The sequence below is a fragment of the Salvelinus namaycush genome, chromosome 13 (assembly GCF_016432855.1).
Source record: "Salvelinus namaycush isolate Seneca chromosome 13, SaNama_1.0, whole genome shotgun sequence".
In the NCBI taxonomy this organism is placed as follows: Eukaryota; Metazoa; Chordata; class Actinopteri; order Salmoniformes; family Salmonidae; genus Salvelinus; species Salvelinus namaycush.
This window is the reverse complement of record NC_052319.1, coordinates 31,111,771-31,138,348: the sequence shown is the minus strand read 5'-3', so window position 1 is coordinate 31,138,348 and position 26,578 is coordinate 31,111,771. Positions and strand designations below refer to the sequence as shown.

Sequence of the window (26,578 nt, the reverse complement as noted above, 5' to 3'; positions counted from 1 at the left end):
TGAGGGGAAAAAACGATTTAATACATTTTAGAATAAGGCTGTAACGTAACAAAATGTGGAAAGAGTCAAGGGGTCTGAATACTTTCCGAATGCACTGTATATCTCCAGGTATATTCATAATTGAAATGTCAAATACAATACTGTTCCTATGTTGCTAATGTTGCTTTAACATGTTTGCCTAGTGCCAATGTTTTCTTATCAGTTATTAACATTAATATTAACAAAATTAAGTATTAAGTGGTTGTGTGGTTTGGCAGTTTGACTTTGCACAGCTGGGATGCAGATGATGATGGGAGATGAAGGCAGCAGAACCCATGGGCTCCCATTCTGAAGACTGTACTCTACTCACTCTGAGTTATACTGTAGCAGAATGCTACTCTTTCCAACCCTTCTGACACAAACACAAGCCCAATCTGCCTCAGAGACATTTACATTTACATTTAAGTCATTTAGCAGACGCTCTTATCCAGAGCGACTTACAAATTGGAAAGTTCATACATATTCATCCTGGTCCCCCCGTGGGAATTGAACCCTGGTCCCCCCGTGGGAATTGAACCCACAACCCTGGCGTTGCAAGCGCCATGCTCTACCAACTGAGCCACACGGGACTCAGAGCACACCAATAGCCACCCGGTATGCTGCTTGATTTTACCACAGTAGACCCAAATTGACCGATACATAGCGAGTTGAAATCAAGTTAGAGAAATGTCAGATCGGAAAACTCCCACTATGTGGTACTCCCACCGTGTATTTTCCAACCACGCAGGATTAGGAAAAGCCCAAAATAGTGATCATCAGCGCTACTGACTTGTACTTCATCAATTTAATGTTCCTCTAAAAGTTTACATTAAATACCGTATCTCAGGGACCCAATATGGTTTTATTAACCACATTGTGATGCAATAATGTGACAGTGTGAGAGTAGGGCAGTTGGCAGGATGATACGGGAGGCAGGGCCAGGTCTAACAACTCAGTTTAATGGGCTTCTGAGCCTGCAGGGTGTGAATCATTATCATTTAATTGACATGCTATTATAGAATGTTATTACTGTCACTAATATCCAAATAATCTCCCTCCACCCCCATGTTTGACATCATGTATTGTTAATGAGAGCCAGCTACCTACAACATCAGAATTTAACTTCATACAAGTATAGAAAAAACATAAAAGTTAGTGCTTTAAACACGTCCAGATTCCTATGCGTGCCATGGGGCAGAACAGCCTGCTCGTTGTGATTATAATCAATGGTGCCTGTGATCATCAGGGTGGAAATGAGCTCTCAGACTAGGAGCACAAACACATACACACACGAACGCAAACATGCACGCACAAATGCGTGGATGTGCACCGCCTGGACTAGTAACCAACACATGATCGTTTGCTATAGCATATACACATACACACATGCACATGGGACAAGAATCTAGCCTCAGACTGGGGATTCATTTTATAACGCTGTGGTTTGCCAGAGCCATGGGTTAGCTGCAACATGTCTTATATTTAGAAGCAGCAGTGTATCGGTACAATATAAAACACATCAACTTACCCTGATTATGTTTTATTGGCGAAGTCAATCATTTCAGAGGCGCCCTGCCTGTTTCCACGCTGTTCAGTGTAATCAATTTCATACACCTTCTCTGGTCTTGCCTCCTGTTGGGTTTTCAGATGGGAAAATGACTTTAGCAGAAGTATAGGCTAATGCACAACAAAGGCTACTTTATGAGTAATATTGACTTCTGTAGACATCTTATTACACATAAACGTAAATATGTGACATTAATTTGTCTGGGTTTGAACCAGCTGTGACCTGATCTTTAGCAGACCTTCCACATGGAACACCCAATGCCAGGCAGAGCAGACATGGATTGTACATTCTGCACCAGTCAGGAACAATATGAACCAAATAGAACAGATTTTCTCACTCTATCTTACTTAACAGAAACACACTGCTCTTTGAACCAACCAGATGTTAATACAATGTATTACCTGTTTACAGTTGCATGACACGGTGCCACATTCATTATTTGATCAAAAGGAGAGCAGAGAGTAAGAGATGTTCTTGATCCATCAGTCATCTTTCTTATCAATTTGAAGTTATTTTTCATAAGTTCTAATGACATCATTTAAAGAATATATTCCCACAACCAAATCCTTCACCTTACAAGACAACCTCTCATGTACAATGATCTGCTTGACATGATAATTATGTGATTCCTGTGGAACCGAGAACATCCTCTGGGTGGATTCCTTCCTTCTGAATCCGACCCCTGACCGGCTCCTTGTCACTGAGCCCCCAGCCCCAGAGTCCCCTGCCCTGCCCTCCCCCTCAACGACTGCAGTGTCTGTTCTCTGGGGGGATGGTGACCTCTGACCTGCCTCTGAGGCTACTGTCCAGCTCTCTGACCCGGGGTCCGGTCACTGACTTCAGAGGAGAGAGAGGAAACACTAGATCTAAAGTTGCCTCCCTGGCCACTAGTCACTCCTAAAGCTTTAGGCGACTGTTACATGGTGACAAGGGTCAAAGATTCCATGACTCGTGGCTGTAACCTGATTTTAAATCAAATCACATTTCCATTTACCTAAACTTACTAGTAATGCAGGCTTATAGAGTATACCGTATAAGTAATAAGTATAGTATTTGTATCACATAACTTTCACATAGCATTACACATAATCGTAATTTTCACATAGCATTACACAATATCCTAACTTTCACATAGCATTACACATAATCCTAACTTTCACATAGCATTACACATAATCCTAACTTTCACATATCATTACACATAATCGTAATTTTCACATAGCATTACACAATATCCTAACTTTCACATAGCAGTACACATAATCCTAACTTTCACATATCATTACACATAATCGTAATTTTCACATAGCATTACACATAATCCTAACTTTCACATATCATTACACATAATCCTAACTTTCACATATCATTACACATAATCCTAACTTTCACATAGCATTACACATTTCGGAATTTACAGTATGTCCTTTATTGGCAATATTTGAACGCAACTGTGACAAATATTTGAAGCGCATATGAGCATACTTAGCTAATAGGCCGTATAGGGCCTTCCTAACTTCATTAATTATGAGCAGGTCACATTGGTCAATATTTCTTTATTCCCAGGAAGGAGCATTAAAAGGATTAGTTCTAATCCAAGGAGATTATAAACAACTCTAACTCGTCTGGATGATAGTTTTCAAACTGATCTCTCTTCACTATGCATGCTGTATATTAGTGGAGAAGGATGTTTGGCTAAGAGAGAATCAAATCAAATTTTAATTTGTCACATGCTTCGTAAACAACAGGTATAGACTAACAGTGAAATGCTTACTGAAGGGCCCTTCCCAACAATGTAGATATAAAAATAGAAATAATAGAAAAATAATAACACAAGGAATAAATACACAATGAGTAACAATAAATTGGCTATATACACGGGGTACCAGTACCGAGTCGATGTGCAGGGGTACGAAGTAATTGACGGATATGGATAATGATTTCTAAGTGGAGGCCTTCTTAGTAAACACATAGTCAGATCTCAGTGGACCTCCTGTTTACCTTTGACCCTAAGTCTGAGGAACTCAATGGACCTCTTGTTTACCTTTGACCCTGATGAACTCAATGGACCTCTTGTTTACCTTTGACCCTGATGAACTCAATGGACCTCTTGTTTACCTTTGACCCTGAGGAACTCAATGGACCTCTTGTTTACCTTTGACCCTGAGGAACTCAATGGACCTCTTGTTTACCTTTGACCCCGAGGAACTCAATGGCAGGTCCTCCTGACATCGTGTGTTTGTAATTCGACAAATTAGGATAGTGGCTGAAATGCGAGAAGTGTTGCTCCCACAAGGAGGTGGATCACCTGTGTGATTATAGAATAGGGTTGCACAACACCGATAACATTCCCAAAATATTTGTAAAATGTAGCTAGTCTCAACAAAAAAAACAATACCCTCAACAAGTGTGCTGAGTTCTGAATATGGATCTATCCAAGGGTCAAGGGAATTCAGATAGACATGTATTACCATTTTTTGTGTCTTTTCATATGTCCTTTAGGTTCCATACAGTATTCTGTGTATAACATACTTATTTGTTGTGTGTTTCTGCAGTGACAGAGTGCCTTACAGAAATGAAAACTCTTGAAATTGGAAGGTCATCAAATCCTGGCATGACGACAATACATTCTTAAGCTTACTTCTTAAGTGCCTGGTAATAAGCCCCCTCTTGGTATTTCTGCTAACCCTCTCCGCAGTCATATTATTTTGTCTTACAGTTGTATAATGTATGCCAGGCATGTAGTGAAGTCTCTATACGTCCATACGTGTTCTGGTCTTCATTAGACTACAGCTGAGCATCCTCCCGGCCTGACAGAAGGTTTTTCATCTGCACCTCCCCAGCCTGGTCCTGCTCAACCAGAATCTAACCAAAAACACTCCACAGCCCTGGGCAAGGTCAGAGTTCCCACCAGCACGCAACATTACAGCAACATTTGCCTGCTCTAATGGAGAAAGAACAACATTGAAGTTACTTTGCATCAATCTCAGACAATATATTCCAGTCCAACCATTCATAAGCATCCAATGGAAATGGAATTGTTCCAGATGTTTGTGATCTAAGAAGAATACCACGCTCAATCAATGGAACTGACCTGGAACTCACATGGGAATAGACATGTGCACATTCAACTCATTAAGATTACCAATCATAATTGTAACTTGACGAGTGAAAATGGGCTCCCGAGCGGCACAGCGGTTTAAGGCACTGTATCTCAGTGCTAGAGGCCATACTACAGACCCTGGTTCGATTCCAGGCTGTATCACAACCAGCCATTATTGGGAGTCCCATAGGGCGCTGCACAATTGGTCCAGCGTCGTCCGGGTTTGGCCGGGGTAGGCCGCCATTGTAAATAAGAATTTGTTCTTAACTGACTTGCCTAGTTAAATAAAAGGTGAGTGTTGCAACCGAGGACAGATGATCTTTGTGCACTCAGCAGTACCTTTCTGCAAGCTTGTGTGTGGCCTAACACTTCACTTTAAAACTGAGCACTTGTTGCTCCTAGAAGTTCCTAACCCTAACCCTAAATATGGGGTTAAATACAAATGTTTAACTGATCTTTCATATCTCTTAGATATAGGATAGACACTTCAGAACAAACTTATTTTTTATATTTTTGGGACTACTGTTGTTTCATGTAGTTAATCTGTCATTCAATGCATTTGTGTGGGCTAATAGCAGTAAGGCCAAAAATAATCTTTCATCAAATCACTTTTTGATATATTTTTGGGAAACTTCAAGGGGACTTAAAATTCGAAATCAAATAGCTAAATGATCCTTGATTTGACCTTCTTAAAACAATTCCATATATTTTAGTAGAACCTCCCCCCCGGCTTAGACAGGGCTTAGACTCTGATGGGTTAATCAAGAAGACAAATGTCAGCGAACAGAAGGGTAAATATTTGACTGACCGTGATTATTCAAGCAGTCCAAAAGGATAATATTGTTTACCAAAATATGTTTGAATTGGAAAACAATATCCCCCAGCCTGGAACAACAGGCTTGTAATGTCATACAAAGTGAATAAACTCTCTCTGGGCTTGTAGTGACCGAGACAAAGCTTTTGTGTCCAACAACAAGTCTTTTATTTAGTTGTTTCAGTTTTTATTCATTTGATGTCCTCGGAGACTTGGACTTTAGTGCAGCATGGCTCAAAGGAGATGGGAGGCCTTTGTTTTGAGGTTTTCACATTTGAGGGCTGTGGTATTTGGTGTGTTTGTAGAGAGGACTGCGAAAAGCTGAAAGGGAGCTGGTCTGACTCACAGAGAAAGGAGGCCTTGGCTAAAGACTGGACAGGCTCCTGAAGCATAGAGCAGCACAGAGGAGGATTAACGTCCATGGATAGAGGAATTAATCTCTTGTGATATACTAGAGCTGTACATAAACAACATCCTGAGAGGAGAAAAGCCAGCCACTGCCATAGCACAGCCACTGACCTACGCAGAAAGAGAGAGAGGTTCTGAAGGCAGGGGTGTAAGGCAGGGCTCAGAATAATTAGAATAATTAGCTAGTTGCTGACTGTAGAAAGTGCAGGGTCTTGACCATTTGGAATTGGGGACATCCTTAGAGGGGCAACAGCCAAACAATTTGGAGGAACCATTTGCAACCAAGCTTTTTTATTTATTTTACGTTTATTTAACTAGGCAAGTCAGTTAAGAACAAATTCTTATTTTCAATGACAGCCTAGGAACAGTGGGTTAACTGCTATGTTCAGAGGCAGAACAACAGATTTCGACCTTGTCAGTTCGGGGATTCGATCTTGCAACCTTTCGGTTACTAGTCCAACGCTCTAACCACCAGGCTATCTGCCGGCCCATCCTGACTGATGTCTTGATATGTTTCTTCAATATTTCCACATAATTTTCCTTCCTCACACTGCCATCTATTTTGTGAAGTGCACCAGTCCCTCCTGCAGCAAAGCACCCCCACAACATGACGCTGCCTCCCCCGTGCTTCACGGTTGGGATGGTGTTTTTCGGGAAACCTCCCCCTTTTTCCTCCAAAGATAACGATGGTCATTATGGCCAAACAGTTCTATTTTTGTTTCATCAGACCAGATGACATTTCTCCAAAAAGTATGATCTTTGTCCCCCATGTGCAGTTGCAAACCATATTCTGGCTTTTTTATGGCAGTTTTGGAGCAGTGGCTTCTTCCTTGCTGAGCGGCCTTTTAGGATATGTCGATAAAATACTCTTTTTACTGTGGATATAGATACTTTTGTACCTGTTCCCTCCAGCATCTTCACAAGGTCCTTTGCTGTTGTTCTGGGATTGATTTGCACTTTTCGCGCCAAAGTACTTTCATCTCTAGGAGGCATAACGCGTCTCCGTCCTGAGCGGTATGACGGCTGCGTGTGGTGTTTATACTTGCGTACTATTGTTTGACAAGATGAACGTGGTACCTTCAGGCATTTGGAAATTGCTCCCAAGGATGAACCAGACTTGTGGAGGTCTATAATTTTTTTCTGAGGTCTTGGCTGATTTCTTTTGATTTTCCCATGATGTCAAGCAAAGAGGCACTGAGTTTGAAGGTAGGCCTTGAAATACATACACAGGTACACCTCCAATTGACTCAAATGATGTCAATTAGCCTATCAGAAGCTTCTAAAGCCATGACATCATTTTCTGGAATTTTTCAAGCTGTTTAAAAGGCACAGTCAACTTAGTGCATGTAAACTTCTGAGCCACTGGAATAGTGATACAGTGAATTATAAGTGGAATAGTCTGTCTGTAAACAATTGTTGGAAACATTACTTGTGTCATGCACAAAGTAGATGTCCTAACCGACTTGCCAAAACTATAGTTTGTTAACAAGAAATAGTAGTTGAAAGACGAGTTTTAATGACTCTAACCTAAGTGTATGTAAACTTCCAACTTCAACTGTACATACAATTTGGTAAAAATATGCATTTTGGTATGTCATTTTAGGCTATTTTTTTTTTTTAAAGGGGAGGATCCCTAAGTAGCAATAGCATCTGAGGAATGATCAATATAAAAACTAAAAGAAAACACCTCAAACCTCTGGCATACCATCCTCATTTTAGTCACTTTCATATACTGCGTTCTCTCACACACCAGCCTTTATTTACGCGCAATAATGTCAACATTCCACAGCATATTGGAAAAGTGAAGGGAATGAGAAAATAAGGATTTAAAGCTGTTCAAATACCAACAGTACACTTGAATTAACTGGCAGGGCACAATACTGTAGTCTAAAGGAGAGTATTATGTCCAGGCCATCAAACTCCAGCCATGGCTTGCTGGTAAGCTCTGAAGGACCTGTTTATTTGGACTGTTTGAGTGCATGTCTCAAGCTCCTGTGTAGATCCGTGAATATGCTGTGTTGGAGTCTGGCATTATGGAATACACAGCCAACATAAGCACCAGCATCTGCCAACGAGTCCAATGTTTAGAGAATATACCCTATTTCATATTGACTCCTCATTCCTCATAGTAATTTCAATTAAGCAGAAAAAGCATAAGGAATAGGTTAAGGATTATTTTATTACTTAACAGTTTCTACCATGGAAAAATAACATGTAACATGAGACTATATTTACAATTCCATTTTTACAAAATGTCTTTACAAGATGTTTTGCCGGTTCAAATACTCTAGACTAAAACACACATACATAAATAAATAGACATTCACTGTCCGTTCCACAACAAATATTTCTACAGCCAATAACATACAATTCCATCATTTCCACACAGTTATAATTTCATTAATAAACATGACATATTATTCCCCATATAATTCTCTGTTAATGAAATATTGCTAACATAGAGGTAACACAGACGTATTTATGCCTACACAACACTCACGTTTGACATGCAAAACCATTACAAGCATTCAAGTTGAAGCTGGTAATTCATTTACAGCTTAAAATCAAATGTACTCAGTGCTTGACTTGGATGGAAATAGGTGCTGGTACTCATTTTTGGGTGCTGGTACTGTCTATATTTAGGTGCAGTAGCTCCACAATACTTTTGAGCTTATATTCTATAAGAGGAACAGGAGCTCAAGCAGTAGAACATTTGAGGTGCCGGTCCTCAGCTCTGGTGAGCTCCTGCCCAAGTCAAGCACTGAATGTACTTCTACATGCAACATACTATGAGAAGTATTCTGGGTTAAACTACACTGGGTTTAGTTCCATTATTCCATTATGCCTAAGGGACATCGTTTAACTTACTTGGTAAAACAAAATAAATAGGTGAAATTCAACACTCCTTTCTCAATGAATACATGATTGTGTTTTACAATTGTATGGCATTTTCCCCACTGTTATTCAAGTGTCTTCAATTTAGTTACTAGGGTTGGGTGGTATTCAGACTTCCATACCGTGCTTGTGCCATCCCGGGATATACGGTATAACCGGTGGTCCACAAAATGGCCGCTATTTTTAACAAATTGTTTTTTTTTAAAGCCCAACACATGTAGCTTACCAGAATGCTAACAAATACTAAGGAATCCTCATAGCGGATGTTAGGTAAATGCTAACGAGCGCATGCAAACATTTACAACTAAAAAAGACAACCTAGCTCATAACGGTATGAAAGTGTTGCAAAACGCAGAACGCATAAAACAAATATTAGACAGCAGGGATCATAATCCAGGAGGGGGTTGTCTCTGCTGCTGTTACCAAGAAGCTTGATCTTGCAAGCTAACTTTAGCCACTTAGCTAAGATTAGCAAGTTAGCAAAACCAAACTGGAAATAATTTATTTGGCACATCTTAGATAGTTAACTTAATAGTTATAAGATATTTAGCTGGCAAACATTAGTATAGAATTTCAGAATTGCATCACCTCACTTAAGTTGCGCTGCAAGAGTGACTTACCTCACGAAGCTCCCATTTTGCTCATTGTGCTTCTCTGTAAACAAACACACGTGACTGGCTCAAACAGCTGTTTTGAGAAACTAGTACCTTAAGCTTCATAATGAAAAATCATCTAACAGGTGAAATGATGAACATGATCTGCCGCATCTATTACCTAGTGCACAAGTTGAATGAAGGTATTAATTTAAAAAGTACTAATATTAAAATGTATTTAAAACCCCCAAAAATTGTATCGACTGTATTGGAAAATTATACTGACAATATTTATTTATACCGCCCAACCCTACTTAAGTTACCAAGATATTCAAACAAAATGCTTGAATATCATGGTAAAAACAATACTTTCTCTGGGCCTTTTTTAATCTAACAACCTTTGAGTTATTTTATCTAATGAAATACAATTGGAATTGATAATATACTGTTGCTTTGTAATTGGTTAAATTGGATGACAACAGTTTGAGAACTCCTTAACCATCTTAGGCTCTGTCCCACAAAGCCTTCAGTGAAATAACGAGAGAATGAACCAACCTGTCCTAAAGAAAAGTCCTACATAAGAGTATGTATCTGACTGTATGGTGCAGAAAGCCCAGTCAGTGGGTTGAATCAGAAAGGACTGTGAGGGGAAAGCATATTCTGTGCAGCCTGAAGGTGAACCCATATCACATGGGTTGGGGTCAGAGTTCATGGTCTGCTGTGTGGTTCCACACCAAATTCCCTCCCTGGGTGAAGGTGCTGTAAGACATTGATTCCGGCCAAACTGGGTCTGATGGGCCAAGGGGTCTCAATGTCTTTCTGCTGAGAGCTTCTGGTGTGGATGGTGCTGCCTGAGTCTGGGTCCTACAACACACCAAAAAAACATGTCAATATCAGTTTCTAATGAGAGTTCAGAATAATGATCAAAAGGATTATGTGATCATGTAAAAAACATACTCATCAGATGACCTCAAAAGATGTCACTGAAGAGTCACAGCTCCAATGAGCTATGGCATCTCTGTTTAAGACCACCTGGACACAGCCCGGTGGTTGACTAGAAGAGAGCAACAGTTGCTCAGTGAGCTGGTACTTACGGTGTTGCAGGACTGGTAACACACTGGGGGTCTGGAAGGTCTTGACAGAGGCAGGACCCTCCCCTCCTGACGTTATCACCTGGACCTCCAGTCTGTAGTACGTGGCTGGTCGCAGGTTAGACACCACCAGCAGATTATGGTCCTGAAAGGGTTAACAGCACAAGAGAAGACAATTAACCATCGTTGGTGCCACTAGAAAACAATCTTTCACATGACACTCAGCATATGAGAGGTATTCAACCACTTCCAAGGACAAATTGAAGCTGATAGAAAATTGCTTATTTTTCTTAAGAAGCCACACTAAAGATTTGTTTTTTTTTGTGGAACCTTTTCTACAGTTATAAAGGATTTTAACAGCAATGTTGTATCAACTTCAATTTGTCCTCCAAGATGGACTGAATACCTTTCTCACATACAGACTGTTGTTCAATGCATTCACTTGGTTTGGAATTCAAGGTAGTAAACCGTTCTGTTCCCCAGATGCTTTTTTTCCACACATAGAAGTCTAGAGTTTTAGTCCTTTCTGATGTTAACATGTTGAATTAGCTGTTGGGTAACCTGGGCTATACCCCATCCACCCTCTGCTCTCAATTCAGGTAAACAAAGATACATCCTGTTCTCTCTTTCCCTTCCTGACAAACTGAGTGTAGTTATGGGTGTTTGTATTTTCAGAGCTGCTCGCTGGGCGGAGAAGACAGACAGAACGTGTTGTTGATAGATTATGTAAAACCGGATGAAAGAGGAAGCAGGATAGGTAGATGACACAGGAGGATGAGAACTTCTAGCAGGACACACCCCTCCCTCAGATCTCTCTCGGTTTCTCTGCACACCACTGCTTATCTCGTTATTCATGTAAAGAGAGCAACACAGTTGTATCCTTAAAATACCTCCACTCCTGGCAGGCGTTGTATAATGAAATGCTGAAGATGGAGCTTATTCTTTAGCTCGGGAAAAATACAATATATTTTCCCCAAGAATATATACATTTCCCTTCCTTGCTAATCTTTTGTGTCCTACAGCAAAGAGCCTTGTCCTGGTATAACCTACTCTGAAGGGACGGCATGTAACTTTCCAAATAAGAAGTTCTGTCACAGGAACAATAGATTTACTTAAAATAGCTTCGTTATGATGTTTCTAACACCTATATCGAATTAAATTACAGACGGATACATCTAAGGTTGATAACTGAGCGTTTGAAAATGGCATCCTGAGGTCCTTCTCGGCGTAATGGTCAGCGTCGAAAAGAAGGCGCACCTCACTCCTTGGCCTTTTATAAACTCTGAGAGCTACGTAGAAAGCCCATTCCACTTCTCATTGGTTACTGACATCCAGGGGAAGGCGGGTGCAGTTCATGTCGTTCCATAGGATACACACAGACCTTTAAAACTGATCTGAGACCAGAGCTTCGCTCTCAGACCTTCGCAGTACCTGTCATGGATTTCGCTGTAGAAAGAGTTCTGGGTCACCCACAGACATAATTCCAACGGTTTATGAAACTAGAGAGTGTTTTCTATCCAATAGAATTAATAATATGCATATTGTACGAGCAAGAATTGAGTACGAGGCAGTTTAATTTGGCAACACCCAGAAAAAAAAAATGCTAACTGCTCCCCCTATTGACAAAAGGTTAAAAAGAATAGAATGAAACAGACTTACTGGAGGCAGGATCTGGGACTGGGAGATGATGCTGTTGGGCAGGCTGTTTTGTCGGCTCTCTGTGGTGACCTCTGCCCAGGTGACCTGAAAGCCTGTGATTCGTTGATGGGCCAGGACCCGTGACACCCGCCACAGGAAGTTGCCTGTGATATTTCCCTCGTGGATGGAGAAGGACGCCGTCAGATTCTCTGGCTTAGCCAACACTTTGGGAACTGGGGCTGCAGAGAGAGATGGGAATAAAGATGTTGAAAAAAACTTGTCTGATGGACATGTGTTCTTGGCTTAATATAAATTCTATGGTGTGGTAAGAAATTAAAAGTAAATTAAAAAAGGCAATAGTCTACTTGTACCATAATGAGAGGATGCCTCTTTCAACTAGCATGTGGAGTGCCTTGTAGTCAGACATAATGTTAAATGAGAATCAGTATCAGCATAACATGAACTAGTTGTACTGGGCAGCTGACTCACCTCCCTCCACAGGACAGGGGATGTGTTTGTGGCTCTTGTTCCTGATGGTGGCGCAGGACGGGGTGAGAAAGGTGGTGCTCTCATCCTTGGCGCGCCTCTTGGACTTGAGCATGTGAACGGTGACTTTGTACTTGCAGGAGAAGAGCAGGCCCGGGACGTTGATATAGTTCTCCTGAGCCAAGAAACACATTAAACGTTCAGAGACTTTGTGACTTTTACATGTCGCCCAGGTCACGTCCCTGAGAACCACCACAGATAATGAAATCCATGGAGCCAAGAGAGGATCAGATTCCCTCCCTATGCCCTTAAACAAGGCCCACATTACTGAACCACTTTGAACAGTCATGTGTTAGGGGTTAATCCACTAGTCCTCCAAACTACAATGCAAAATGATATCCTTTTTATGGGTTCCAAGTGTAACACAAATATAAAGGGGACACTTAATAAAAGACCAAGAGTACATTTTAGGGTAATTTGAAATGAAGATGACATGTCAACTCAATGTTAAGGAATTCTTAGCAGCATTCTAATGCCGCAGACTTGTTTCAGACATTAATTCACTATTGACCTAAAAATCGCCTCCTGTGTCCCTTTATCCAGAAAATGTGAACATTTCCTGCTGAGTGGCTGGAATTAGATCTTTCATTTGTAATAATGTAGTTCTACCCTGATAGTCAGTAACTCAGAGGGTGTGTGTGAGTATTCTCTCTCATATGCAAAAACTCTGATTAAGAATGAACCAAGGCGCCATGTTTGCACACAAGAGACGTAGACCAACACTGTGCTGGAATCCTTCCCAGGAATCTATAGAAAAAAGTATTTCCAAGCAACCAGAGAAGGGCTTCCTGAAGAATGTGTTGATTGCCAGGCCTATGCCATCCTGGAACAGCCCCGAGTTCAACCAGCACCACACAACCCCACCCAACCCCCACCACACTCACGCACACACACCCAGCATCCAATGTTCTCATTCTGGGGGTGCATGGTCCCCCATTCCCGGAAATATTGTTTTAGTAAATGTGTTTTATTGGGCAGCGTACCACGTTTGACCACACCAACTGAGTCATAGCCAAAACAACAGTTTCTGATTTGCTGCAAAGCTACACAACGGAACTGAGGCGCTGAGTGGGGTCCTTTTCTTTAGACAACATGCCTTTTCAGAATGCCAGACAAAAGAGGTTGGCGGGCGATTTGCATACCACTGAGCTGCACATCAAGTCATGGGTCTACACAGCCACCGACACTTGGACTGATGAGGTTTACTTAGATAGAAGGATGATTTGGGGGATGGGACTGACCTGGGTGACTGATTTCTCTGGTCCTCTGGTCTCGTTATGGCTGCAGTACTCAGGCATCCACTGGACATGGTAACGACTCACCAGAGGGTCTAGGAGGAGAAAGAGAGAGGAGGTCACTGACCTGGTGCCAAAACTACAACAAAGAATCCGATGACACAGCCATCAGACGTGATACATGCTTGATGGATAAAATGATCTTACAATAACACCCAGTCAGACTGTTTGAGTACTCTATTACTGTCACACCATCAACCTGATCTTATGAGGCATTAACAGATCCTCTGATACAGTATCTGGCATAATGCATTCAAATACGCTTCTAAAGGCTCATCTCAACATTAACGTCAACATAATAAAATAAGAAATAAAAAGGGGGGTTGAATTTGACTAAACGTGCGTACATTGAAAACATTTTCGTAAATGTGTTGTTTAACCATCTCAAAAGGGAAGGATCACTGCCGCTACCTCGCTTTCCAACTAAGGTGCCTGAATTGAGGTGCAAACTGACTTAGAGGAGATTCAGCAACACTTGGAGGACAATGGAATGAAATACAACAGCTTCTTTATTGCTAAAAGTAGACACTTTTATTTAACCATCTCATCAGCGAAACGTGGCATTGTAGGCCTACCTTCAGCAATGGTGAACCGGCCCTAGTTCACTTCATTACTACATAGTAGTGTCTCATTGACTAATCAGTTCTGTTTATGCTCCCATTGCCCTGTCATTTTACTGGCATTATTATTCATCCGGCTGTGTGCGTTCCGATGTGAAATGATACTTTTCCTAATAATAATTGAGTTATGCTGTGTTAGCCCTTGGCAGTGGCCTCGATTGCGGTTGGGAGAAAAAGAGGACTTTGAAGGTTTCGACACGGATCTGGCGCACACAGGCTCCCAGCAGTTTGGAAGCAAAAGAGAGGAATTACAGGGAAGCAGGAAATGGGAAGAAAATAAACAAGATATGCGTAGCCGGAGCTGACAGAGGGGAAGAGGTATAGAAAACAAGGAAAGGAACATGGAAAACAGGTATAGAGCTGCGCGGCAGTGTTCCATTTTTATTTTACCTTTATTTTATTTAACTAGGCAAGTCAGTTAAGAACAAATTCTTATTTACAATGACGGCCTAGGAACAGTGCCTTGTTCAGGGGCAGAACGACAGATTTTTACCTTGTCAGCTCGGGGACTCGATCTTGCAACCTTTCGGTTACTAGTCCAACGCTCTAACCACTAGACTACCTGCCGCCCCATCATGGCTGTGAGCAAGCCTCAGAAGTCTATTGACCGCCGTCGCTACGGTTGCTGTACTGTGCCTCTCTTTCTTTCTCTCTCCCCGTGTGCCTCTCTTTCTCTCTCCCCGTGTGCCTCTCTTTCTTTCTCTCTCCCCGTGTGCCTCTCTTTCTCTTTCTCTCTCTCTCCCCGTGTGCCTCTCTTTCTCTCTCTCTCCCCGTGTGCCTCTCTTTCTCTCTCTCTCTCTCTCCCCGTGTGCCTCTCTTTCTCTCTCTCTCCCCGTGTGCCTCTCTTTCTCTCTCTCTCTCCGTGTGCCTCTCTTTCTCTCTCTCTCTCCCCGTGTGCCTCTCTTTCTCTCTCTCTCTCCCCGTGTGCCTCTCTTTCTCTCTCTCTCTCCCCGTGTGCCTCTCTTTCTCTCTCTCTCTCCCCGTGTGCCTCTCTTTCTCTCTCTCTCTCCCCGTGTGCCTCTCTTTCTCTCTCTCTCTCCCCGTGTGCCTCTCTTTCTCTCTCTCTCTCCCCGTGTGCCTCTCTTTCTCTCTCTCTCCCCGTGTGCCTCTCTTTCTCTCTCTCTCCCCGTGTGCCTCTCTTTCTTTCTCTCTCCCCGTGTGCCTCTCTCTCTCTCTCCCCGTGTGCCTCTCTCTCTCTCTCCCCGTGTGCCTCTCTCTCTCTCTCTCTCTGTGTGTCTCTACCCACGTACATCTCTCTCCCCATGTGCGTCTCTCCCCCCCTGTGTGCGTCTCTCTCGCTCTCTCTCCGTGTGGCTCTCCCTGTGTGCGTCTCTCTCTCTCCGTGTGGCTCTCCCCGCGTGCGTCTCTCTCTCTCTCTCCATGTGTCTCTACCCGCGTACGTCTCTCTCTCCCCATGTGCGTCTCTGTCTCTCCCCGCGTGAGTCTCTCTCTCTCTCCCCGCGTGCGTCTCTCTCTCTCTCTCTCTGTGTGTCTCTCCCCGCGTGCGTCTCTCTCTCTGTGTGTCTGTCCCCGCGTGCGTCTCTCTCTTCCCGTGTGTCTCTCCCCGCGTACGTCTCTTTCTCTCTCTGTACGTCACTCTCCCCACGTGCGTCTCTCTCCCTCCCTCTGTGTGTGTCTCTCTCTGTGTGTCTCTCCCCGCGTGCGTCTCTCTCTGTGTGTGTGTGTGTCTCTCCCTGCGTGTGTCTTTCTGCGTGCGTCTCTCTGCATGCGTCTCTCTCTGCGTGTGTCTTTCTGCGTGCGTCTCTCCCCGTGTCTCTCCCCACGTGCGTCTCTCTCTCTCTGTGTCTCTCCCCACGTGTGTCTCTGCCCGTACATCTTTCTCTCTCCGTATGTCTCTCCCCGCGTACGTCTCTCTCCCCACGTGCGTCTCTCTCCCTCCCTCTGTGTGTGTCTCTCTCTCTCTCTGTGTGTCTCTCCCTGCATGTGTCTTTCTGCGTGCGTCTCTCCCCGTGTGTCTCTGCCCACGTGCGTCTCTCTCTGTGTGTCTCTCCCCCCGTACATCTTTCTCTCTCCGTATGTCTCTCCCCGCGTACGTCTCTCTCCCTCCCTCTGTGTGTCTCTCCCCGCGTGCGTCTCTCTCTCTCCACGTGTCTCTCCCCGCGTGCGTCTCTCTCTCTGTGTCTCTCCCCCCGTGTGTCTCTCCCCGCGTGCATCTCTCTCTCTCCACGTGTGTCTCTCCCCGCGTGCATCTCTCTCTCTCCACGTGTGTCTCTCCCCGCGTGCATCTCTCTCTCTCCACGTGTGTCTCTCCCCGCGTGCATCTCTCTCTCTCCACGTGTCTCTCCCCGCGTGCGTCTCTCTCTCTCCATGTGTGTCTCTCTCTCTCCACGTGTGTCTCTCCACGTGTGTCTCTCCCCGCGTGCGTCTCTCTCCCCGCGTGCGTCTCTCTCTCTCCACGTGTGTCTCTCTCTCTCCACGTGTGTCTCTCCCCGCGTGCATCTCTCTCTCTCCACGTGTGTCTCTCCCCGCGTGCATCTCTCTCCCTCTGTGTTTCTCTCCCCGCGTGCATCTCTCTCTCTCCACGTGTGTCTCTCCCCGCGTGCATCTCTCTCTCTCCACGTGTGTCTCTCCCCGCGTGCATCTCTCTCTCTCCACGTGTGTCTCTCCCCGCGTGCATCTCTCTCTCTCCACGTGTGTCTCTCCCCGCGTGCGTCTCTCTCTCCCCGCGTGCGTCTCTCTCTCTCCACGTGTGTCTCTCCCCGCGTGCGTCTCTCTCCCTCTGTGTGTCTCTCCCCGCGTGCGTCTCTCGCTCTCTGCGTGTGTGTGTGTGTGTGTGTGCGCGTGTCCCTCTCTCGCTCTCTGCGTGTGTGTGTGTCTCGCTCTCCGCGTGTGCATCCCTCTCCGCGTGTGTGTGCGTCCCTCTCTCGCTCTGTGTGTGTGTGTGTGTGTGTCCCTCTCTCGCTCTCCGCGTGTGTGTGTGTGTGTGCGTCCCTCTCTCGCTCTCCGCGTGTGTGTGTGTGTGCGTCCCTCTCTCGCTCTCCCCACGTGCGTCTCTCTTCCTCCCTCCCCGTGTCTGTCTCCCCGTGATTCACTACATCACCCTCTGAGACCAGATGTGTCACAATGTTGACCTGCCTCAAAATGAGCGAGTGCAGTAATCAGCAGCGTTGAGTTAACTTGTCCCTCAGTTTAAAGTTCTGAATACACAGAGTCTGATGAAGAGAAACCTGATCCTAGGCGTTCATGGACCAGATCTCGCTCTCTCTCTCCAGTACAGCTGTCTGCTTCCTCCTGTATAACCACAGTGGTCAGAGGCAGACCCAGAACCCTCCATCGTCAACCCAGTTAGAGGCCGTGTCTGTGCCCACCACACCACCACCCTGCCAGACTAGAACTGCTGCAGTGTAATGGAGTCACCCCCCCAGGCTAAGCCATGGAGTGGGCCCAGAACCAAGTCCAAAACACTCTGTGCTGAACGTGTGCCCAAGCCAGTCACAATACACTCAGCCCTGCTAACCACTCTGGACCAGGAAGACTCTCCAGCTCTTCTCAGTCGCTCTGTGATTCAGCAGAAGGCCTCATCACCAGGCTTCTCCTCTCCCCAGCCTGGGCATTTCTGCCTCCACTTTGTGGAGCTTGGCTTGGGCGATGACATATTAGCAACATAACATTGTCCAGTGAATTGGACTTGACAGGCTACCCTTGGAGCGCGCCTTTCAAGGTTTTCATATTTCCACTCTGGTCTTAATCGTGGAGGCTGGCGCACAAAGTCCAAGGAGGAGTACAAAGTTTAAGGATTCTATGGACACTTATGCGATGATTTGTCTGTAATGCTTTAAACCTTTTACGTCCTCCTGTGTGTTTCTGCAGGGTGACGTCAGGTCTTGTAAAACAAAACGGACAGTTTCAACACTAATATGAGAGACGGCTCAATAAGCTCCATCACCTCTTGTTCCCGGTGTTTATTTTTCTTCAGCTAACAGAACGTCCTAGACCTCCGCTCCTCCTGGTCCACGGTAGATTCACACTCACTCACCCTGCGCTCATATTACTCCAGTCAGACAAGGTTTCATTTAGTCGCTCTACAATATTCAACAGCATTTTTCCAGATTGAACTTAACTGAGAATCATTCATATTCCAACATGAATTAGTCGATAAAAAGATTCAGGATGACTTATGAAGGAGAAATGATGTGGCAATTACAGTAGTGTAGGAGCCAAGACCCACATGCAGAACAGGCATATGGTACATACCTTCCCGGTTCTTCCAGTAAACGCGCACCTGCAGCTGGCCGTCCTGGTAGAAGGGTGTGCCGACCTCCAGAGGGCCTGCCGGGCGCTTGCTCAGGGTGGAGCCAACGGGCATGATCACTTCCTTCTCTTTCTTGGACACTAGTTTCACTTGGTTGGACAAAGAGAAGAAAGGTTCAAGTTTTATTTCCAGTCCAGGTAAACTCAGAAAAGCTCAGAATGCAGCTTTAAGCTCTTATATGGGAAGTTTACAGTATACTTAAATCTATGATCATACCAATAGTTATGCTAATAAATACTTTTAAATTCATTCATAAAAACTGTGTCGAATAGCATCTTGATTTATCACCAAGTCCAATGAGCTCAGCCTTGTCATTAACTCAATGCCATTTTACATTTATAGTTATTTAGCAAACACTTATGCAGAGCGACTTAGTTAGTCCATTCATCTTAAGATACTGTAGCTCGGTAGGACAACCACATCTCAAATCATAGTAAGTACATTTTTCCTCAAAGTAGCTATCAGCATGCCCCATGATGCCTTGCCTGAGCCATTGTTCTGGGAGGAGGTGCTGAAGTGGAGTGACGCCTTGGAGCTCTTCAGACGCACCTGACCCCAGTAGGTGACGGCCTGCAGCTCCACCGTGTAGCTACTGTTGGTCAGCAGCCCCTCCACATCCACCCAGCTCTGGGCCTGAAACCACAGAGACACCCACACATTGTCACCCACAGAGCAGACCATAACCATGTCCCTCAATCCAGTAGACTAGAACAGTCCTAACCCAAGCCTGGTCTGTGGGAAGAAGAACCATCCTTATTGGGAACACGTGTGCTGGTTTAAACCAACATGTAGAGAGACGGTGATAAGGTCTGTGTGAGGGAGCCGCATTATCCCCATCCCCTGGGGCTTTGTTACGTTGTGTTTAGGTCTCAGCATTCCTCCAGCAGCATGGGCCTGATAGGCTCCAGTTATTGACCGGCGCTTGTTTTGACATACCACCATCAGCAGGTAGCGATCAAAGCCCTGCAGTCCCAGAGTGGACACCAGTAGTACATGTGTCAATAGGTATCCGGTGTCTCCCAGCTTTCTCACCTCCACACCACATCTGCAACTGGTTACCAACACTCATTCAGGATTCTAAGTCAGCAAAAGTGGTATGTCTAGACAATGGCATTTTTGCTTTATTCACTATCAAAATTCTCTTCTTCATAGCGATAAGCTGAACAGACAGTTGAGGATATTGCACTTTTCATACCACTTAATTTGACAGTTTATTCATTGTTATCCAATTACTAAGAAACCACTGGGCTAATCCTAGTTTACTAGTACTCCAAACAATAGTAACCTTGACAAATATGCATTAAGTTATCCAAAGAACACAATCGTGTGACACTGCATGATCTATCTAGCTGTAAATAAGGCACAAATGATATGGTGTGTTTTCTTTCAAAGCTTAACCAATCGTTTAAGGGGAAATAAAGGAAAATAAAACAATGATTCCAGCAGTGCGTTGTGCTGCTTGAACAATAGCGTTAAGAGTTTATGTAATCAAATGCGATCTGCCTCGCCTTGTATATGTTTTTCCATTGTGGGGCCTTTGGTTCTTATTTACAGTGCAGAGACTAGGGGAGTGGGGTTTAGATGGGTCTGGTCCAACCAGGCCAGCCCAGGCCCGCAGTCTTTAGCCTCCCAACCCGCCGACACATCACCCAGACAGGGGGAGAGAGGAGCCGATGCTTACCCCGTTGGTGGTCTTCCTCCTCTTCTTCTTGGATGGCACCAGGGACTTGCCAGGGACGGTCCAGCTCCAGAAGACTTTGTAGTGATGGACTGGGATGTCAGGCTCCTCGGGCAGGGTCCAGTTGAGACGGGCTGTCACCGTCCCCTCAGCACCCAGCGTCATGTTGGTGACACGCAGGCTGGCTGGGCTGGGAGGGGCAGCAGGATCTGGAGAGAGACCAGGAACACAGTACTGTAAAGTCATTCACAGCAGCTCTCCTCTGTCCAGCTGTCAGAACTGTTTTTGCTTGTTCAATTTGGCAGCAACGACAATAAGAGGCGTCAGAAAAGTGACAGCTGCAAGGTCTTCGTGGTGCTAATGATTGGCTCATGATTCACAAACCGCCCCCCTCACCAAAAAAAGTTTGTTCTTAATTAGAAGGGACAATCAATGAACCACAGAAATGTGTTTATCTTGATAAAAGCATGTCAGACATTTGGTTTAACGTGTCTAACCAGGGTACATTTGCACCAGTTGAGAAAGTTTAGCAGGGCTTAGCCAGTATGATGGTGTAACGTAATTAGTCCACCACTGAATCAGTCATGAAATGTTATGACAGGTGTCATGTCACGTCTATGACAGCGTTATGCAGGATGGAGAGCTCAGGTCAAGGGTCACCAAACACATGCTGCGCACTTTGGCTCTACCCTCACATTCCATCTACTCCTCGACTCTCCCTACTGGGGGGCGTGCGTGCAAGTAAGTAAGATGGCTGGTTTTGAGGCTGGCCAGATGGGGTCTGTCTCAGGATTTCTGGCAGCTGCAGTGTACAGTAAAGTATGGATGTCAGGCCGGTGGACCCAGGCAGGGCCAGGCAGTCAGAGGCAGGGGCAGGGACGCCAGACCAGAGGGAATTGGCTCTTAAGATTATGGAGACTACAGCCCTGTTACGGTCAGCTCCTCTCCCCTTCCTTCCCTCTCCCACTTGAAAGTGGGTCCAGAACTAAGTCCACAACACTCTGGGCTGAACGTGTGCCCAACCCAATCAGAAGAGACTGTTTCAGAGCGAACCAGCTGTTATCCATGCTATATCAAATATGCAGCGAGAGTTTTTTGCAAAATGCCCAAACAAAGTATGGTGGTGCAAAATTGCAATCACTCCACACTGCCCTTTCCCACCTTGACAAAAGGTACACCTATGTGAGAATGCTGTTCATTGACTACAGCTCAGTGTTCAACACCATAGTGCCCTCAAAGCTCATCACTAAGCTAAGGACCCTGGGACTAAACACCTCCCTCTGCAGCTGGATCCTGGACTTCCTGACGGGCTGCCCAACGATGAGACAGCCTATAGGGAGGAGGTCAGAGACCTGGCAGTGTGGTGACACGACAACAACCTTTCCCTCAATGTGAGCAAGACAAAGGAGCTGATCATGGACTAAAGGAAAAGGCGGGCTGAACAGGCATCATTAACATCGACGGGGCTGTAGTGGAGCTGGTCGAGAGTTTCAAGTTCCTTGGTGTCCACATCACCAACGAACTATCATGGTCCAAACACACCAAGACAGTCGTGAAGAGGGCACGACAAACCTTTCCCCCCTCAGGAGACTGAAAAGATTTGGCATGGTTCCCCAGATCCTCAAATAGTTCTACAGCTGCACCTTTGAGAGCATAACCGGTTGCATCACTGCCTGGTATGGCAACTGCTCGGCATCGGACCGTAAGGCGCTACAGAGGGTAGTGCGAAAGGCCCAGTACATCACAGGGGCCAAGCTTCCTGCCATCCAGGACCTATATAATAGGCGGTGTCAGAGGAAAGCCCATAAAATTGTCAGAATCTCCAGTCACCCAAGTCAGACTGTTTTCACTACTACTTAATCAACTGGCCACCGTCTATTTACATTGACACCCCACCATTTGTGTTGTACACTGCTGCTGTTTATTATCTATGCATAGTCACTTCACCCCTACCTACATGTACAAATTAACAAACCTGTACCCCCACACACTGACTCAGTACAGGTACCCCCTGTATATAGCCTCATTGTTGTTATGTTCTTGTGTTACTTTTAATTTAAAAAAATTACTTAAGAAAATATTTACCAAATAAACTAAACTCTTCTTGAACTGCACTGTTGGTTAAGGGCTTGTAAGTAAGCATTTCATGGTAAGGTCTACACTTGTTGTACTCGGCGCATGTGACAAATAAAGTTTGATTTGATTATCAGACTGAGCTATGTAAATAACAATGAAATGACAGAATCAAATCGCTCATCAAGTCCATGACAGCTATCAACTGTCAGTCCCAGCCAATCAGAATAAGTTTTTCCCCCACAAAAGTGATTTATTACAGACAGAAATAATCCTCAGTTTCATTAGCGGTCCGGGTAGCTGGTCTCAGATGATCCCGCAGGTGAAGAAGCCGGATGTGGAGGTCCTGGGGTGGCGTGGTTACACGTGGTCTGCATTTGTGAGGCCGGATAGACGTACTGTCAAATTCTCTAAAATGACTTATGGTAGAAAAATGTACATTGAATTCTCTGGCAACAGCTTTGGTGGACCTTCCAGCAGTCAGCGTACCAATTGCACGCTCCCTCAAAACATCTGTGGCATTGTGTTGTGACAAAACTGTACATTTTAGAGTGCACCTGTGTGGTGCACCTGTGTAATCATGCTGTTAAATCAGCTTCTTGATATGCCACACCTGTCAGGTGGATGGATTATCTTGGCAAAGGAGAAAACGCTCACTAACAAGGATGTAAACAAATTTGTGCACTAAATGTGTGTGTATGGAAAATGTCTGGGATCTTTTATTTTAGCTCATGAAATATGGGACCAACACTTAACACGTTGCATTTATATCGGGGCTCTCCTCGGCAGCTCAGAGTCGTTGTTGTGCTCGAAGCGTGAGAAAAAGGTGTTTAGCTGTTCCGTGATCGTTAGGAGCCACTGCCACATATGCCTGGTGTCCGACTCGCTGAATTGCTCCTCCATTTTTTCCCTATACTGGTGTTTCGCCATCTTGATCGATCTGCGTAGGTAGTATTTGTGCTGTTTAACCATACTAATAGAAATGACCAGGTAGGTCCTTCAGGCAGCATGTAATGTACCACTACCACCAAACCGGTAGCCTAGCGGTTAAGAGCGTTGGGCCTAAATGTCACTGGTTCGAATCCCTGAGCAAACTAGTTGAAAAATATGTTGATGTGCCCTTGAGCAAGGCACTTAACCCTAATTGCTCCTGTAAGTTGCTCTGAATAAGAGCATCTGCTAAATTAGTCAAATGTAAGGTGGTTTGTGTTTTGGTTCCCTGGTGAGTATTCCACTAGTATCTTATCATAGCTATGCATACTGAAGATCAAAACAAAGGTGGCTAGTACTTGACAAAAGCTCTCCCCAAAGGCATGTTGGGAAAGCAAACGCGAGAACTCAGACATAGGGTCAAATCCTGTTCAACTTGATCTCAGTGCACTGCAGTACGCTACACACAGCTCTCCCTGTACACCAACAGGGCCTATCGGCTCGACATCAGATCAAATCTAGACACAATATTACTCATAAACCTGTGATCTACGGGAATTCCACAACTATTGGCCGGGTGCTTTAACAAATGTCATCTACGGTCACACTAAAGAGCTATTTAGTGTCATTCAATGTGGGAACACACAGAGCAGTACAGGCATCAGCACAGCCCTACAGCCAGCCATCAAACTAGATCTGTGCTAATTTGTAGCACAGATCTGAAGCACTGAGCAGCCTACCTTACCTCATTCTCCATGGAAGCCAGACAACTTACATGCAGTTGAAACCTGCAATATCCTGACTAACTCAGACATATTACATGTTATATGGCTGTAAAGAGGGAAAAGCCCACCTTTGAAGAGCTACACGTATAAAGGTCTGGTTGCAACACTATGCAGAAAACAACATGTCCTGCACTCAGGGGTTTCTGATGCCTCTCTGTGCTCTGTTTGGCATCAGTGTGAATTGACAACATTAGGATTGGAAGGGCGAGGAATGCTAAATCAGATTTGAGGTTCAGGTTTGCTAGGTAGGGAGATTTTTTTTTAAATCAAGGTTTACGTATGCTTGTGATGGATTTTTAAGACATCGTGCCAAATTCATTTAGCTATTTGTTTGCAATAAATTAGCATTGCGGGTGTGAATAATCTGTAATGTACAGAGTGTATGTGTAACAGTATAACTTTACGGCGTCCCCTCGCCCCGACCCGGGCGCGAACCAGGGACCCTCTGCACACATCAACAACAGTCACCCACGAAGCATCGTTACCCATCGCTCCACAAAAGCCGCGGCCCTTGCAGAGCAAGGGGAACCACTACTTCAATTCAAGGTCTCAAAGCGAGTGACGTAACCGATTGAAACGCTATTAGCGCACACCACCGACTAGCTAGCCATTTCACATCCGTTACATATGTATGTATATTTCTGCAGAGTGGGTTTTCCTCAGTGCATGCTTGATTTAATTCAAGCCAAAGGTCACAGACACACCAACGCAATACGCAGAAAACACAATTTGTACATGCGCATGTGTAACAAAATGGGTCAATGGGCCATTACTGAGGCAAATCATGTTGTAAAGGATTGTCCCACCTGTTCCTAGGCCTTGACTGTAGCAAAGAGAGAGGATAGGGTGTCACACAGGAACTGACACTCATTGCAGGGGCCCCACACACACACTCAGACGTAGCCTACCTCTGGAGGAGCGGAAGTGTTTGCTGGGGGCAGTAAACCCGCGGGTCCCGTGCACGTTGACGGCCGCCACTCTGAACTGGTACCATCTGCTGGCTCTGATGTCGGCCAGTTGGACGCGCTCCTCTGTTGTCTGAGGGACAGATGGGAGAGAGCAAGCACACAGGGGTCAGAGGTCACACAGGGTCACAACTTTTGTGAGTGTTGCTGCAACATCAGTCATCTGTCTGTTTTCCTTGCCAAACTTTCAAAGACACTGACTGTAAGGAATGTGCAACAGTGTCAGACAGTCTGAATGACAGCTGTGGAGTAGCACCCTGACTTTCTCACATCTATCTCGTGGTGAAAATATTAGTTTTAGGGTTTGTTTTTCCCCCAAAGAATGCATCACAGATTTTGCGTTAAATCTTTCAACAAAACTACTGAGCATGCAACTAAATGAAATGGTTTGATGACAATGTGATGTATGTGAATGAAAGAGCGATCCTCCACATGCAATAAGGTATTCAGAGAAGCCTGGTTTGGTATGTTGTGGTGTAGTGTGCCTTGCTGACCTACCTGTGCCACGGTCTCCCACTCTGTGGCGTCGTCCTCACTGGGGTGGATGCCATAGTTCCAGCAGCGCTGCACCACGTACAGGACAGGCTCCACAGAGATGTTGAACTTAGAGGACCAGCGGATCTCCAGGCCTCCTGACAGCTGTTCCACAAACACTAGCTCCTTCCTAGGCTTCAGAGGAGCTCCTGAGAACACATACACATGACATCACTGTGAGACTGACTTTGGTAGAGAATGGGGCATGACATCACGGTGCGACAGAATTAAGGAGAGACATGCCATCACTGGGAGACTGACGTTTGGAGAAAAATGACATAATCTCACAGTGGTGATGTTGAGACAGACAGCCAGACACTGTCCACTGGGCCAATAGCATGGTCATTGTGCTGTGACGGACCGTGATATACTCTTGGATGAAGAGAATGTGTTTTACCAGCTGTCTCTTTGGGGAGGAGGACACAGATAATTAGCCTCTAGGTATGTGAGGTAGAGTGGAAAGCAGAGGAGCTTACACTATGTCAAAACACACACAGTAGATGGGTAAACACATACAGTGCCTTCAGAAAGTATAAACACACCCTTCAACTTTTTCCAGCCTGAATTTAAAATGGGTTACATTGAGATTGTTTGTCACTGGCCTACACACAATACCCCATAATGTCAAGGTAGAATGATGTTTACATCATTTTTACAAATGATTAAAAAATGAAAAGCTGAAATGTCTCGAGTCAATAAGTATTCACCCCCCTTTGCTATGGCAAGCCTAAATACATTCAGAATAAACATTT

At 44.8% G+C, this 26,578-nt stretch overlaps 1 protein-coding gene across 1 annotated transcript in view; it reads right to left on the bottom strand.

The window, feature by feature from the left end:
- Window positions 1-8,070: 8,070 nt before the first annotated feature.
- Window positions 8,071-26,578, bottom strand: part of LOC120058434 (anosmin-1-like) — a 75,776-nt gene continuing 57,268 nt past the window's right edge. The window contains exons 5-14 of the mRNA XM_039007087.1: window positions 25,791-25,975; window positions 25,236-25,365; window positions 20,543-20,748; window positions 19,347-19,494; window positions 18,804-18,950; window positions 13,915-14,003; window positions 12,617-12,788; window positions 12,149-12,366; window positions 10,493-10,634; window positions 8,071-10,262 (exon numbers count right to left, since the gene is read on the bottom strand). Of these exons, the coding sequence (XP_038863015.1) occupies window positions 10,207-10,262; window positions 10,493-10,634; window positions 12,149-12,366; window positions 12,617-12,788; window positions 13,915-14,003; window positions 18,804-18,950; window positions 19,347-19,494; window positions 20,543-20,748; window positions 25,236-25,365; window positions 25,791-25,975 (1,493 nt within the window). The 3' untranslated portion in view covers window positions 8,071-10,206. The remainder of the gene's footprint in view (window positions 10,263-10,492; window positions 10,635-12,148; window positions 12,367-12,616; window positions 12,789-13,914; window positions 14,004-18,803; window positions 18,951-19,346; window positions 19,495-20,542; window positions 20,749-25,235; window positions 25,366-25,790; window positions 25,976-26,578) is intronic.